This window comes from Myxine glutinosa, chromosome 11 (genome assembly GCF_964187855.1).
Source record: "Myxine glutinosa chromosome 11, kmMyxGlut1.1, whole genome shotgun sequence".
NCBI classification, from domain to species: Eukaryota; Metazoa; Chordata; class Myxini; order Myxiniformes; family Myxinidae; genus Myxine; species Myxine glutinosa.
Genome location: NC_136271.1, coordinates 101,457,411 through 101,473,996, shown reverse-complemented (window position 1 = coordinate 101,473,996; position 16,586 = coordinate 101,457,411). Strand labels below are relative to the sequence as shown.

Below are 16,586 nucleotides of genomic sequence, written 5' to 3'. Positions count from 1 at the left end.
GGTTAATAACATGCTATCAAAAAACCAAGGCGACTTCCTTACTTCCGCGGTTGTTTGTCCCATACACCGTTTATCATTGATTTATAAACCATACACCGCTTCAATCCATTAACTTTGTATTCACGACATTGGGATTAAAGTGTTATGGTCATATTTACTATATTATTATTATTACTATTACAAAAACGATACTACTGAAACGATACACTACTGCATTAAGAAACCTGCCCTTAATTTGTCTGAAGGGTAGGCATAAAGCCCAAGGCCTATATGTACCGTTTTGTTGGAAGAGTCGTAACGCTGATTCTTTCGATATTTGATGGTCATTTTAACAATCGGTTTGTTTGTGTGTCACACTGAAGGAAAAACGTAAAGGTAGAGCGTGGTGATTGTGATATATGACAGGTTCAACGATATGTTCAGCATGAATGAGATTGGAATCAAAATGCCGGAGTGTGGAGAGTCAGCCGCCGTACTGCACATTGTAAATAACTTCACATGGGGAATAAGTGTTAACGATGACGTCATTGGTGCCTTACTTATGACGTCATAATTTGACAGGGACAACACTCAATCTGATCATTTTGAAATTTATTGAGTGTAACCTACGAAACAGTTATATTGGAGAATATAAATTTATGATGTAATCACTCACATGGTCTGGCAGTAGAGTGGTGCTCAAAATAATTTTTAAAAAATATTTACTGGGACATGGCTTTATGTTGTTCCTTTTGTTCCAAAATGAAAAGACACCAAATATGAAAGCAATCTGATTTTATTTAGGGGTGCCACATCAGCCTTCAAACTAAAGGTGTCTACAAAACTTTTCTATATATGGATCGAAAGCAAAACCAGAAGTTTGTTTTATGAAAATCCACCCTCCACTCACTTTCTTTGTATTCTAGCAAACACAAGTTACAATAGCTGCACAAATAGCACTATATTGCTATGAAAACTCAAATTCAATGATAACAATCCAAATGTTCAGTTCATAAAATGAAGAGACACCATATCACATAATATTAAAAAACCCAAATATAATGACAAATGTAACTCCTATTTCTGGGCCTGTTTCACCACTGTTGCCTTCTTGGCATCGGGGTACATCTTCCTGTGAGCAGCAACAACTTGGAGCAGAGCTTGCTTTTGCTCTTCATCCTTTGTAAGGAGCTTATTGTAGTCTTGTATCAATGCGACACCCCTTTCTGCCCTGTCGTTCACCACGACTAAGCCACTGGCAGCTTTCTTTGCTTCCTGAAAGCTGGTTTCTTGCTCCCATGAACCAGGATCCTTATCCATCCAATCAGTTGGGGTCCCTAGGATGCTGAAGAAATGCTTGGTGTGTTTTGTTATGAGGCCGGCGATTGACAGGGCGGTTCCTCGTTTGATAGCTGGTCTCTTTGGAGAGGGGTTTTCACCGTCATTTTTCAATGCTTCAATCATATTGATCTTACTTTCTTTGTCAATTCTGGTGTCAAAGAATGCAAATGCCACTAGTACTGGGCTCATGTACCACGTGTGGCGGCCAAGTGCCTTCAAGGCTGCCTGAGCCATCTTCTGATTGTTTTGTTCAAACTTTTCCAACTTCTTGAAGAGGTTAATGTCATTCAGGGGAGCCTCAATAGCTTGTGGAGCCCGAAACCAAGCCTGTACATACACAAGGCAGACAAAAATGTTGAAGGCTCGGAGTTCTCTCACCTCTCGAAGTGTCAAGTGGAACTCTGACCGAAACATGAACACCTGTAGTGAATATAGTGCTTTTGCCATCCATCTGGCTCTGTGCATTGCTCCTGGAGCCATGATCTGGATTCCACGAGGTGGGATTCCTCCCATGTAGATGACAGTCAGTTCTAGGAGTTCACGATAATCATCTCGTGGCTGCTGATCTTTCAAACACACAAGAACGTTTTTGCTTCCAACACAGTGTCTGCAGATCCCATTGAAGCCTTCCTCTCTGAGAATTGATCGTGAAGAAACTTCCTGTCCTCGGGGTTGGTGATTATGGCCTCCGAATCTGCATGCCTAAGATCAAACGTCTTCTCCAAGGAGGCCTTGAAGGATGCTTCCTTTTTCTCTTGGGTCACACCACCCCGCTTTGCACCTTTTAGGAGGCTCCTCCATTCTTCATATAGCCTCTCCAAACGATGGATGCAGTGCTGCTTCGTCGTTGTAGGTAGGTGAGCTTTTTCCCAGAACTTCACAACCTCTTCAATGGTGAGGGTTGCACTCTCCCGGGCAGTGCGATTCTCCTTCTTCAGGTGATGGAAAAACAGGACAAGAGATTGATGCACAGTCGGGAGCTTGGCACCTTTGATGGCATCTCCAGAAGTGGACCCAATGAGATACACATTATCCTGAGCCCGAGTTTTCAATGAAACACTGGTACTAGCACATGCCATATCTGCAAAATAAGCAAGAATGTGGGTAAAATGAGAAAAATTGAGATCTCGCGAGATCTCGGAGACGGTGGGAGGGATTTTCGAAGCTCCACACGGTCTCCACGTTTTTCGAAGTTAAGTCTGTTCACAATTGTATTTTGTCGAAACTGTATTTATCTTTCGGTGTGTGAAGTTATTGTGTGCAACTTTGGTTGTTTCTCGGTGTTTATCTTTCATAAATTGATCGTCTGTTTGCCGTGTCGTGTCTTGAGGCCTTGTACAGTGTGCACTGTACAACCTTGAGGCTTTGTTTTTCTCTCAGCGGTCCGTCGTTTGTGATCCAATAACTTTCGTTCTCTGTATTCCCAGGCTTTTCACCCATAGCCTACTTCCTTGTGTAAATCTCAATTCAAAAAAAAAAAAAAAAAAAAACATTTCCTTCTCTGTTCTCATTCGTTTATTCATTCTTATTCGTTCGTTCGTTCTTCGACCACGTGTTTCTCCCCCATTTCCCCAGATAGTTTTCACTCATTAACCTTCAATGTTTACACTTTACCCTCAAGTTATGTATTCCGTCATATTTTATAACACCTTTTTCTTCTTCTTCTTTAAAAGGCTGCTTTCGACTTGCTCACCAAATCAATTCATCCCAAAAAAAATATCCATCTCCTATAGTGCCTTTTTTCTACATTCCCTAAACTCTCCTGCACTCCATCCTCCATCCAGCGTCCTTAAACGTATTTTTAACTTGAAGGTCACAAGAAACTCATTTTGCAATAAATGTTCGTTTCCCATAAATCGTACACTTTCAAAAATCCAATCTCACCCCTCCCCTCCAAATCTTCCCCATAACCCCTCCCCTCCAAATCTTCCCCATCACCCCTCCCCTCCAAATCTTCCCCATCACCCATCCCTTTCAAATCTCCCCCCTTGCCCCCTCCCTCCTAAACTACCCCCTCACCCCTCCCCGCCAAGACGCCCCCTCGCCCCTCCCCTCCTAGACTCCTGCCTCACCCCTCCCCTCCAAATCTCCCCCATATCCCATCCCTTTCAAATCCCTCCCCTTGTCCCTTCCCTCCCAAACTCCCCCCTCACCCCTCCCCTTCAAATCTCCCCACCCTCATTGCTTCTCAATTTCCCCCCTCTCACTCCCCCTCCTCAAAGCGTCCTCCCCGCTTCTTCCCCCTTCAAACTCTCACCTCCATCTCCCCCAACCTTCTGCCTCGCTCTTCCCCCTCCTCAAATAACACCTCATTGTGGCTCACCCAATCACCATCAAACCTTTTGTCCGCCCCATCCTTCCCTTTCTCCGAGCTATTCTGAAATCTCTGACACACCTTCAACAGCTCTCCCTATCTCTTCCACCTCTTCCACATCTTACCCTACCCCTCCTCCCCCCTGTTCTGTATCTGATGCTCCCCCTTCCTCTTCATTAACGGTATGGACCTCAAACATCCGGGGCCTTCGTTCAAACTTAACTGATCTCTCCATACAGGTTGCTTCTGTCAAACCAGACGTGATCTGCTTAACAGAAACTTTCCTCCTTTATGATGTCTCTGATTCCATAGTATCTCTCCCGGGCTACTCCCTCCTCCGGTATGATAGACCTGAGCCTCGTCCTGGAGGCGGGGTTGCTATCTTTATCAAAAACTCTCTTCCTCACTCGCCCTGCACTGCACTCTCTCCACCTCACCCCCAGGAATACCTCTGGCTACGGCTTCCCCTTCGCTCCCACCTCTTGTTCATATGTGTGTTGTACCGTCCACCAAACAGTGATGACTCCATCTACATCTCGCTGTCTGATGATATGGACCAACTTCTATCTACTCATCCCAACTCTCTCTTCCTCATATGTGGTGATTTCAATTGTCACCATGCCAGTTGGCTGGGTGTGGGTACCTCTCTCACCAGCCATGGCTCTTCAGCAAAGGACTTCTGCGACTCACTGGGACTGACACAATCTGTCAATTTCCCGACCCGGATCTCAGTCAACGGAACATCTTCTCTTCTGGACTTGGTTATGACTAACTTCCCTGAAAATGTCTGCTGCTCTTCTTCTGCTCCGATCGGATCATCTGATCATGTCCTTGTTAAAGTGGACATCTCTCTGACCATCCTCAGGGAGCCTGCTCAGCGTCGACGAGTCTGGCATTTCACTCAGGCCAACTGGCACGGTCTTCAAGCAGCCATCAATCATCTGGACTGGTCTCCCATCTCTACCACCTCTGACATCAACTCATCCTGGGAATTCTTCCAAAGTAAATTGCTCTCTCTCATGCACAGATTTATCCCATCTCGTCTTCAGTTGTCATACCCTTCCTCCCGTCCATGGTACACGGAATCTTGTGGTGAGGCTGTTGCCCAGAAACAACTTGCCTTCGTCTCCTGGAAAGCAAATCCAACGGAAGGAAATCTCATTTCCTTTCACAAAGCCCGAAACAAGTGTGTGTCCACCCTCAGGAGAGCCAGGAAACAATATCTCTCCGTTCTCAAGACCGAACTCTCTTATCTGTCTCCCTCTTCCAAATCCTGGTGGCGTCTGGTCAAATCCGTTTCTGGTGTTTGTTGCCCCTCCATCCCCTCCCTTACCTCAAACGGCTACACAGCTGACTCCGCACGTGAAAAAGCTGAATGCCTCAACTCTGTGCTTGCCTCTAAATCTTGTGTCCCAAACCCATCCCTCTCTGTACCCACCATACCCAGTCGTACCCTGCTGCTCCTGGACTCCGTGTCCTTTCCCCCTGACAAGGTGGAAAAGTTTCTGTCAACCCTAAACTCTGATTCTGCAACTGGACCCGACGACATCAGCCCACGGGTCCTAAAATCCTGCTCTGCTGCTCTATCTCACCCTCTCTCTGTTCTCTTCACCCTCTCTTTTGCTCAAGGTCAACTGCCATCTGCTTGGAAATCAGCCAACATCACCGCTTTGCACAAAAAAGGTGCAAAAACAGATCCTAGCAACTACAGACCAATCAGCCTTCTCCCAATTATCAGCAAAGTCATGGAATCCATCATTGCTTCGGATATGAAATCTTTCCTCTTCTCCAATGGCTTGATCTCTGATCATCAATTTGGTTTCAGACCAGGTCACTCTACTCTGGACATGCTGCTTCTGCTGTCTCAACAATGGATGGAGGTCCTCAATGCCAAACAGGAAATTAGAGCTGTCTCCCTCGACATATCACGTGCCTTCGACACGGTCTGGCACCCCGCTCTGCTCACCAAACTCTCCTCCTTTGGTATCCATGGAAATCTCCACGCATGGCTGGCGGACTTCCTCTCTAGTCGTCGTCGTGTGGCCCTGAATGGGTTTCTCTCATCTCCTCTTCCTGTTCAGGCTGGAGTTCCCCAAGGCAGTGTTCTGGGCCCCGTGCTTTTTCTGGTCTTCATCAATGATCTCTCTGACTCTCTCGAAAATCCTCTCTATCTCTTTGCTGATGACTCCACTCTCTGCCGCTCCATTCCTCTTCCCTCAGATCGGCAGTCTGCTGCCTCCTCACTCTCTGAAGACCTGGACAAAATCACAGACTGGTCAAACAAGTGGAACATGTCTTTCAATCCTGACAAATCTCACACTCTTACTATGTCTCTCCGAAAAGATGGACTGGACAACCCTCCCACTTCTCAACAATCCTCTCCAAGAAGTTCTGTCGCTCAAGATTTTGGGTCTCACCATCTGCCATGATCTTTCTTGGGAAAACCACATTTCCAAGCTGGCCTCCAAAGCCAGTCGCCGACTGGGCATCCTCCGTCGTGCGAAGTCCTTCCTCGGCACACCTGAGCTCCTCACCACATACAAGGCTTTCATCCGCAGCTCAATGGAATACTGTTCTCCCCTATGGGCCGGTGCTCCTGCCTCACACCTAGCTCGGCTTCACGCTGTTGAAACCAAAGCTTTCAGAATTATTGGAATCTCCCGCGATGAAGCTATCTCTGAGGGCCTTTCACTCACTCACCGCAGGCAGGTAGGTGGTCTTTCTGTCTTCTACCGACTCCTCTCCGGCCTTGCACCCCCAGCTCTCTCTGTGCTCTGTCCCCCAAATATTCCTACAGGTCGCACAAGATCTGCCAGCAACCCTCTGATGGTTAAACTGCCGAAATCTCGGCTCTCTGCTCACCTTCACTCTTTCATTCCTCTTTTCTCCCGCCTCTGGAACAAACTCCCTCACTCCCTTCAATCCCACTCCTCCCTCCAGGTCTTTAAAACAGCTGTTCACCACCATCTCTTATCTTCCCCCATCCAAAACCTTGATCTTTTCTACCCCCGCTAATTCACCCCAGATCCACCTTGTTTGAAATTCCAACTTCTTTCCTGGAAGTCCTGGCAGTGTCCATATGTTTTATACCTCTCCCACCGCCCCCTTCCCATGCCCCCCCCCCAAAGCCCTCGCCCTCTCTCAGATCTCTCGATGTCTCCATGTCTCTCGGTCCCTGCTCTCAAATGTTGTGTTTGTGTCCTTCCCCCTCTCTCCCCATCTTGTCTACCGCTCCCGATGTTATATGTTTTATGTGTCGGTTTGTCTTTCTGTGTGATTAATGTTCGCTCTTTCACGAGCCTCGATCTTGTATACAAAAAAAAAAAAAAAAAAAAAAAAAAAAAAAAATCCTGTTAATTCTTACTCCACAGGGTCACTCTCTACAAAAGAGCCACATTCAATAAGTTAGGCCTACATATTACACACTAAAAAAGCGTACCCCTGACCCCGGGAACCTGTACAAAACATGCATGAAAATTGCCCAGATAGTGATCATAGGAAGTCTCAAAACTGTATGTATAATATATTGTATATATATAATGTCTAATGTGTATTTATGTATATTTATTATTTAATGTATATTTACTATATATACTCAAAGGCAAAAGTTATTGTGACACACAAACAACAAACAGAATCAGTGTTAAACTTTTACTGCCGCGAATGAAATGTTATTACATGGAAAGACAAATGTTTCAAGGTATGGTAACGATCAACAGTCCATAAGAACAGTGCACCTGGCATATGAAAATGAGCCACAACACAAGAGGGGGTTCACAAGCAAGTTCACACAGTCAGTAGCGAGTGTGTCCACCTTGTGCATTGATGCAGGCCTGGCACCTTCGCCACATTGAGGCCACTAAACGTCGATGAAAGTCCTTGGGAAGATCATTCCATATCCGAGGAAGGATTTGGTGGAGTTCCTGCAGCGTTTTTGGAGGATTCGGATGACGTCATAAACGTCGCTCCATTTCATCCCAGACGTGTTCAATGGGTGACAAATCAGGGGATCTTGCAGGCCAGGGTAACACATTAACATTGTTCTGATTAAGATACTGCTGTACAACTCGAGCAACGTGTGGTCTGGCATTATCGTGTTGAAACGTCACTCTAGGGCCATTCTGTTGCAAAAACGGTAAAGCGGCCATTTGCAAAATCTCGTCTCGGTACCTCACAGCATTCAAGTTCCCCTCAATCAGAATCATTGGCGTTCTTGCTGCAGCTGTTATCCCACCCCAGATCATAACGCCCCCACCTCCAAAACGATCCCCTTCCAGAACACATGGCCTGATGTAATGTTCACCTGTGCATCTGTAGACACGTGTCCTACCGTCAGCTCGGTGAAGCTGTGCCAAATGGTGTTTCTATGGACGTTGAATCGACGAGCAACATCACGCTGCGAGGTACCAGACTGAAGCATACCTATAGCTCTCCATCTGTCATTTTCCCCGAGGTGTGGCATGTCGAACTTATTCCAAAACGATGAATAGAGGTGTTTTTCTGACTTCTGCACTTCTTAAGACTGCATTGAGTGGAAATGATAAGCGTCTGGTTGTCTGGCCTTTTAAAGTGAACATTGCTGGCCATTTTTCTCGAATATGTCATGCTTCTTGCAAATTTCATGCAATTCGAACAACAACTGCTTGGTTGCGTTTCTTCGACCATTTTAACACACTCTTTCTCTGGTTCAAATCCAAAAATTCATTCACAAGATTACCAATGAAAAAATTCCATGTCACAATAACTTTTGCCTCTGAGTATATTTATTTTTAATATTATATTTAATGTATATATATAATTATGTATTTATTTTGTGTATATACAGCCCAAAAAATGGGAATTCCTATTTTTGCATGGGGGAAAATTCAGCACTGATGTGGCACCCCTAAATATTATTGGATTCCATTCAAATTTGGTGTGGTTTCCTTTGACACCAAAAGGAACAAAAATAGACCATGTCCCGGAGAAAATCTGCATTTTGCTTTTTTGAAGCCCACCCTATCTGGCAGCCATATTGGATCAAAGAAAAAAACCCCTTCCAAAACAGAAGAGTTGGCTCGTACCAAGTTGACTGCGCAGGTAAGTATTCTATGAATACCATTTAGTTCTAAAGCGTTTTGTTCCTTTCTAGGCTTTGTCTATTTCATATTAAAAATGCCAAACTGAACAGTTTCCTTCAGACATGGTGGCATTATTATTATTTTTTTTTGTGGAAGAAGGCTTTGGCTTTTTGTTCCTTAACCACTCAAGTGTAGCTTTGGCTGTGTGCTTCGGGTCATTGTCATGCTGAAAGAAGAACTTCCGTTCCAATTTCAGCTTTCTTGCGGAGGGCAGCAGGTTTTCCTCTGGATATTGCTGTATTTTGCTCCATCCATTTTACCTTCTATCCTGACAAGTGCCCCAATCCCTGCTGATGAGAAACATCTCCATAACATGATACTGCCACTACCATGCTTCACAGTAGGGATGGTGTTCTTTGGGTGATGTGCTGTGTTGGGTTTGTGCTAAACGTAACATTTTGCATTTAAGCCAAAGTTCCGTCAACCACAAAACTTTTTGCCACATGGCTTCAGGATCACCAGAGTAGTTTTTTTGCATACTTCAAACAGGACTCAAGGTGGGCTTTTTTTTTTAGTAATGGCCTCCTTGCTACCCGACCATACAGGCCAAACTTGGAGTGCTTGGGATATTGTTGTCACATGCACACAGTGACCAGTCTTTGCCATAAAGGCATGTAGCTCTTTCAAAGTTGCGACTGCCCTCTTGGTGGCCTCTCTGGTCAGTCTCCTCCTTGCTTGTTCATCCAGTTTGGAGGGACGGACTGATCTAGGCAGGGTCTTGGTGGTACCATACGCCTTCCACTTCTTAATGATCGTCTTGACAGGGCTCCAGGGGATATTCAAGGCCCTTGAAATATTTTATATCCATCCTCTGATCTGTGCCTTTCCACAACTTTATTCTGGAGGTCTTTTGAATGCACCTTGGTGCTCATGGTTGAGTCTGTCCTGTGAAATGTACGACCCAGCAGAGGAAACCTACAGAAACAGCTGATTTTATTCTGAACTAATCAGAATCACTACAATTTAACACAGGTGGAGGCCATTTAACTTGGTGTGTGATTTTGAAGGTGATTGTTTACACCCAAACTAATTTACAATTGCTATTATAAGAGGGGTGGATACTTATCTAGCCAAGATATTCTAGTTTTGTATTTTTAATTAATTTTCTGAAATTTGTAGAATTTGTTTTTCACTTTGATGTTGTGGGTTATGATGTGTAAATAAAGGTGGAAAAAGTCTGATTTAGTGCAATTTAATTCCAGTCTATAAGGCAACAAAAGGTGAACATTTTGAAAGGGGGTGTAGACTTTGTATTGGCACTGTATATATACAGGGTGTTTCATAAAGATTGATACAACTTTGACTTCCTGCCATTTCTTTGTTTTTTGACCTACACAGTTTTCCTTTTCAGGGTTTGGTGGTGTTATCGTGGTATTTTTTCCCTGGGATTTCTAGCTCCGTAGCTCAACTATGCCATTGACAGTGAGTGGAGCAGAAGCCCATTTACACGTGAACGGTGCCATCAACAACCACAACAACATTTTGTGGGGGGCAGAACCACCTGAGGATATCACTGAGAAGTACCTGAAAGTGCCTAAGGTCACATGCTTCTGCACCATCAATGCCAGATGGGGAATGCTATGTAGTGGTTTGAGAATGACAACTGCAGGACGGTGACAATCAACGGTGAGCGCTACCGGGCCGTGCTCTAGAAGTTCCATAATGATGCAACCCAAAAGGTCACCCCAAACCAGCCCAGCATGACCTGGTTTATGCAGGATGGTGCAACCCCGCATACAGCTGGTGACACCATCACTTTCCTGCAGCAGCTTTTCAGAAACGGCCTTGTTGCCCTGGGTACCGCTCATGACTGGGCACCCCATAGCCGAGACTTGAACCCTCTGGACTACTGGTTCTGGGGGGCTGCCAAGGGCTCTGTCTATGTCAACTGCCCTGGCACACTGGATGATCTGAAGCAGGTGTCAGAGCACATCCAGGCAGTGCCACATGAGACCTACAGGAAAATTGGACAGAACTTTAGAGTCAGGATCAATGCCTGTCTGAACCGCCGAGGGACACACATCGAGAACGTCAATTACAAGAATTTTGCCTAAATGCCAATTTCAGACCTTGGGCTCTCACTAACTCCAGCAGGGACTTACAGCAACAGCAATCAGTGATAGGAACGTGAACCAAACATTTCTTGAAAGCTTTGTGCGCAGGATGTCTTGGCGCGCAGTTCATTCCTCCAGCAGTGCGAACCAAGCACGCCGCGCCCGTCGACTCGCCGTCTGCTCCACACAGCACCGCAGGCTCTCAGTGCAGAAAGCTGCCGCACCATCAGCACCAACGAGCCAGGCAAGGTAAAATGCGGCCGCTCAAACCGATCGCCTGGACCAAGAAGCGCAAATGTCCAACTACACAACACCAATGGTGGAAGAACTTGACTGGCCTGCACAGAGCCCTGACCTCAACCCCATCGAACACCTTTGGGATGAATTGGACCACCGACTGCGAGCCAGGCCTAATCGCCCAACATCAGTGCCCAACCTGACTAATGCTCTTGTGGCTGAATGGAAGCAAATCCCCGCAGCAATGTTCCAACATCTAGTGGAAAGCCTTCCCCGAGGAGTGGAGGCTGTTATAGCAGCAAAGGGGGGGACCAACTCCATATTAATGCCCATGATTTTGGAATGAGATGTTCGATGAGCACATACGGGTGTGATGTTCGGGTGTCCACATACTTTTGGCCAAAACGTTATGGACAAATTCGGACGAAACTTGGTGGATGAGTTTGGTAGGTGACAAGAACAAGCTGATTAGATTCGGCAGAGATATGCATTCACAGTGGAATAGGTTGTGTGTGTGACAAGGATGAAATGATGAATGTTTTTTTTTTAAACTGTGAATGAGAAAAGTGGAAAACAATTCCCTGTGAATGACGAAAAACATTTTTTTCCCACGGATTTAATTGTTCCCGACCTATTTGCTTCTTCATCTTCTTTCATATGCAGCACAAGTCTGTGGGGTAGCATAATTGGCTGAGGACCTGGCTGTGCTCCTGATGCAATGCCCCTTCTGTCGGTTAGCACAGGAATTTGGAATCTTCCCATTGTGCAGATAATAGCACGCCTACTTTTCACAAAGGACACCATGGGATCTTTAACGTCCACCAACTAATGCCAGCAGAAGGGACACTCAGTTTAACATCCATCCAAGAGACAGCACACACATTGCACAACGTTTTACCATTTGAACTTTTGTCATCAAATTTCAACTAGAATGGCACTCGACAGAGTGCAAAAATAAATAAAGAAATGAATAAAATGACCACAGGACATACCGAAGTGCGATGCACAACATTCTTGTAGATGGTTATGAGGCGATCAATGGCACCTTCTCTGGAACGAGAAGAATGCACGTAGGAAAGTCAAAATATGGTGCTGAAGAGTAAATGGGAATTGGGCTAACATAATCGTGCTGCAAAGGAAAGCCAATACATCAACCACGAGGCGTTCCACCATTAGAAATGATGCAAAACTGCCTGTATCATTTTTTAAATCAAAACAGAAGAACATATACAACAAGAACATATACAAGAACATATACAACAAGAACATCCTTGGTGTCCTTGTGTTTTATACTTCTCCCACCCCCCACCCCCTTCCCACGCCTCCTCCCCCCAAGCCCTCTCCCTCCCACACATCTCCCGATGTCCCTGCTCTCAAATGTTGTGTTTGTGTGCTTCCCCTTCTCTCCCCATCTTGTCTACCGCTCCCTCTTTTTATATATTTTGTTTGTCTGTTTGATTTGTTTGTGTGATAAATGTTAGCTCTTTCACGAGCCTCGATTCTGTATACAAAAAACAACAACAAAAAAAAACAATAAACCACATGACAAACATTCTGGACAACACTAACTTCCATAGCAACTGGTACAGAATACAGTACCACATAGGATTTTCATGACAAAAGTAAGTTCTGAAAATGCTATGCAATTTTGCTGACTAGAAACCTTCACACGACAGGTTGCAAACCAAGCAAGGACCACCAAGAAGAAGAACAACAACAACAACAGCAACAGCAACAAAAGTTGGCCTTTTTATTGGAAATTTTTCTCATTAAAAAAAATAATAATAAAAAATAAGAAAAGGGATAATATTGTTAAACAATGTGTTTGAATTGCCATGCTATGAAAATTAAATAAAAAAAACTGCAATGACTACATACATCCCACGTTCTAAATCAGAACACCTGTAAATCAAGAAGCACAGCGACATCGAAACAATGCGTATGTGCTTACCGGATTTCGAGTGATGGAAGGTGAGGCAGGAAGTCATTTCCCACAAAGAAGCACATGAAGACCCAGTCATCAATGCTGCGTTCGAGGTCAAACTCAAATGGCAAGCTTGCCATTGTCAGCTCACGCTCCAAGTACTGCCATAGTAAATATAATTTATAAGTACGTATGAAGGAGCATTGCACATGGATTTAGCAATACCACACATGCCATCTGGCAGTGCAAACCATCCTTTACCTCTCGGAGAATGCAGAGACGAAGAAAAATAAATTCCTGTTCTGCAGGTGGTAGGTCGTCAGCAAACTGGTCATGCTGTGAAAGGCAATGGGTGGGGAAGACTTTATAGAGTTGCTATAAAGCAACCCTTCCCCTAGATAGGAGAAGGGTGATACCTGTTATAGGGTTTGTTTCTACAATTAGTGCCCCCAGTTTTGATGGTGCATTAGAGTTTCTTAGACCCCCTAGGAGTAATAAACCATCATCTCGGTTTTTGGGCTTATTTATTTATTTTATTTTACTTTTTTTCTGCCAAAGTCCAAGCTGTCTCTTGGAGCCAGCTGGTGTTTTGTCATCGCTGAATTTTTGTCTTCAAGATGTTCTTGCATCATAACAGTGTACCTGTACCGACGTCATGCACCTGATATTTGAATTGTATCCGTAATGTACTTTTTCGGATTGTGACCTCATTAACCAAAACAGGTTTTTGATCATAACTTGAATAACTGTACTCTCATTTTCATGATGTTGAGTTTTATGGATCGACTGTAAATGGGGACACATTTTCTTTATTTAAACTCTATCCCTAAATGTTGAAGGTCAAAACCGTATGGCGGTCTGAAAAGAATATTGTCATCATTGGATCATGGGTGCCGGGTAGGCTTGCCCTTGGTGATCGCAAATATCGAGTTATAACTTGATCCACCATCAAACAATGCACTAACTTACATTTATCACAGAAAGACCACCAACCTGCCTGCGGTGAGAGTGAAAGGCCCTCAGAATCAGCTTCATCGCGGGAGATTCCAATGATTCTGAAAGCTTTGGTTTCAACAACTTGAAGCAGAGCTAGGTGTGAGGCAGGAGCACCAGCCCAGAAGGGAAAGCAGTATTTCATCAAACTGCGGATGAAAGCTTTGTATGTGGTGAGGAGCTCAGAAGTGCCAAGAAAGGACTTCGCATGGTGGAGAATGCCCAGTCAGCTACAGGCTTTGGAGGCCAGCTTGGAAATGTGGTTTTCCCAGGAAAGATCATGGCAGATAGTGAGATGCAAAAGCTTGAGTGACAGAACTTCTTTGAGAGGATTGTTGAGAAAGTCGATGGGAGGGTTTTCCGGACTGTCTTTTCGAAGAGACATAGTGAAGGTGTGAGATTTGTCAGAATTGAAAGACATGTTCCACTTGTTTGACCAGTTTATGATATTGTCCAGATCTGCAGAGAGTGAAGAGGCAGCTGCCTGCCAATCTGAGGGTTGAGATATGGAGGGGCAGAGGGTGAAGTCATCAGCAAAAAGACAGAGGATTTTCCAAAAAGTCAGAGATCATTAATAAACCACCGTTTAGAGGCCATTTTTCCCCGCAAAGCGGGGGTTGGCCTTTTCGGGGACCGTGGTAGTTGTTGTTTTTTGGTCCCCTTTTTGAAGCAATGTTTTACGGCCGGATGCCCTTCCTGACGCCAACCCTTTTGGCCGCCTTCAACGACAAACAGGGAATTACCAGTGAACTGGTACTCAATTAGCCGACCTCGGAAGGATGACAGGCTGAGTCAACCCCCCTGGCATTAATTCGGCGATCGACCGAGATTCGAACCCAGGATCCTAGGATCCTAAGCCGGCACCCTAGCCGCTAGCCCAACACCAGGGATTCAGAGATCATTAATGAAGACCAGAAAAAGCACAGGGTTCTCATGCTCACATTAGTGCACCCTAATGGACAGGGCCCTAAACACACCTTTACCACTTCCTCTTCACATAAAATAAAATGGAAGATGAGGACTGCATTTTAAGTTTTTTTAAAGGAAGCCAGTTTATGAAGGAGAACAGCCAGTACCCATCGAGCAGAGGTAACACACACGCTTGTTAAAAGTTGTGTGATGGATCCTCAATGCCAATTTACAGTTTACCCTGATATTTTGGAGATCTGATCATACCTCTCCTTTCTTTTCACGAGGCAAACCCTCACAATCCTTGACCACATGGCCAAGCTGATTGCACAAAGGGCAGGGGCGAGGCTTGTTGGGTTTGAATTCTTCACGGATGATGGTGAAGTGTGGCTCGTGTGTCGCCAGGCCCAGCATTATGAGGTCAGCTTGTGCCAGCATCAATCAGAAAAGAGAGACAGGCACGGTAAGTTTTTCAAGTGTCTGTCTGTCTCAAATCTCAACAAAAACACTGTAAACATAAAAGGGGTGTATAATGAACTAAGTAAGGCGGCTTACCGTCAGCTCCACAAAGGCAATGGTGAGTGTTGGGGTCATGGTCTGGTTGGGCTAGTGGCAAACATACGTAACAAAAACATTAATTTGAAATCTGTGGACATTTTGTAAAAAAAAACGACATAAAACGTAATGAAACAGCAAAGAAGAAGAACGACATCAAATATGGCATGTATACAAAAGAAAATTATCTTCAACATCATTCTTCCCTCTTGGTCTTTAAGACAGCAGTTCACCACAATCTCAGATCATTCCCCATCCACAACAATCATCCTTTGTACCCTGATTAACTCTCTCCAAGCTCACCTCTTTCCAAGTTTCCAATCTTCCTTTCCATTTCTGTGATTGAGAGTTTGTGGCTCTAGCCATATTGTCCACCTTACGTGTGGTCCCTACCCCTGATTCACATCCCTTATTTCTCCAAGTCTCACTATTTTATGCATCATCATTGCTGTTAAGGGTTTTCCCTCTCCCTTTCTACTCTTCCTTTTATTCTCTTACACCCTGATCCATTATATATTCAAGCTCTTCGAAATGTATTCAATTAGCCCGAGTTCTCAATGCCGAATAGTGCGAGTGCATCATGTGGCGCTAATCCTGGTGGTAGTAACTAGTACAAGTCATAATCCCACTTAATTTGCAATTGGCAACTGGCTCTTACACAAATACATTTTTTATTATGGACCCTGGGCATTAAAAAGCTACATAATGTATATTGACCAAACAGTTTCAAATGGATCATGTTGCACCGTTAGAGCATTTAAATTGCATCAGATGTGCAAACTGTTGCTCCCAGATTCCTGCCTCGATGACAGAAGACGCCATTTGTATTTTGCCATCTCCACCCCGAATCAGTTTAGAATCCCAGGATTCTCTGCATGAAAACCATAGATAATGGAAATCAGCAAGTAATGCGCAAATTATACCTACCAGTGTGCATCACTCTGCTCGTATATATAGAGAAAGAAAAACATGATGCGCCTGCATGAAAAGTCATCACATTTTTCTGACAAAGAATTGACTAGCCAATAAAAACAATTAAACTGCTTATGGAGTTTATGTGAAGTAAATAAGTATCCAGAAAAGGTAACGGGGACCGTTATTATATTCCTAAAGAATATAAAATTAAAAAAAGTTACACATTTGCAAAACTGTCGTGGACA

At 44.5% G+C, this 16,586-nt stretch overlaps 1 protein-coding gene across 4 annotated transcripts in view; it reads right to left on the bottom strand.

Annotated features, from left to right (window-relative positions):
• XRN2 (5'-3' exoribonuclease 2) overlaps positions 1 to 16,586 on the bottom strand; it is a 141,960-nt gene that overhangs the window by 106,961 nt on the left and 18,413 nt on the right. For all 4 annotated transcript variants that reach the window (XM_078786900.1, XM_078786899.1, XM_078786901.1 and 1 more), the window contains exons 8-12: positions 15,427 to 15,477; positions 15,139 to 15,296; positions 13,231 to 13,305; positions 12,997 to 13,130; positions 12,038 to 12,095 (exon numbers count right to left, since the gene is read on the bottom strand). In XM_078786900.1, coding sequence (XP_078643026.1) covers positions 12,038 to 12,095; positions 12,997 to 13,130; positions 13,231 to 13,305; positions 15,139 to 15,296; positions 15,427 to 15,477 — 476 coding nt within the window. The remainder of the gene's footprint in view (positions 1 to 12,037; positions 12,096 to 12,996; positions 13,131 to 13,230; positions 13,306 to 15,138; positions 15,297 to 15,426; positions 15,478 to 16,586) is intronic.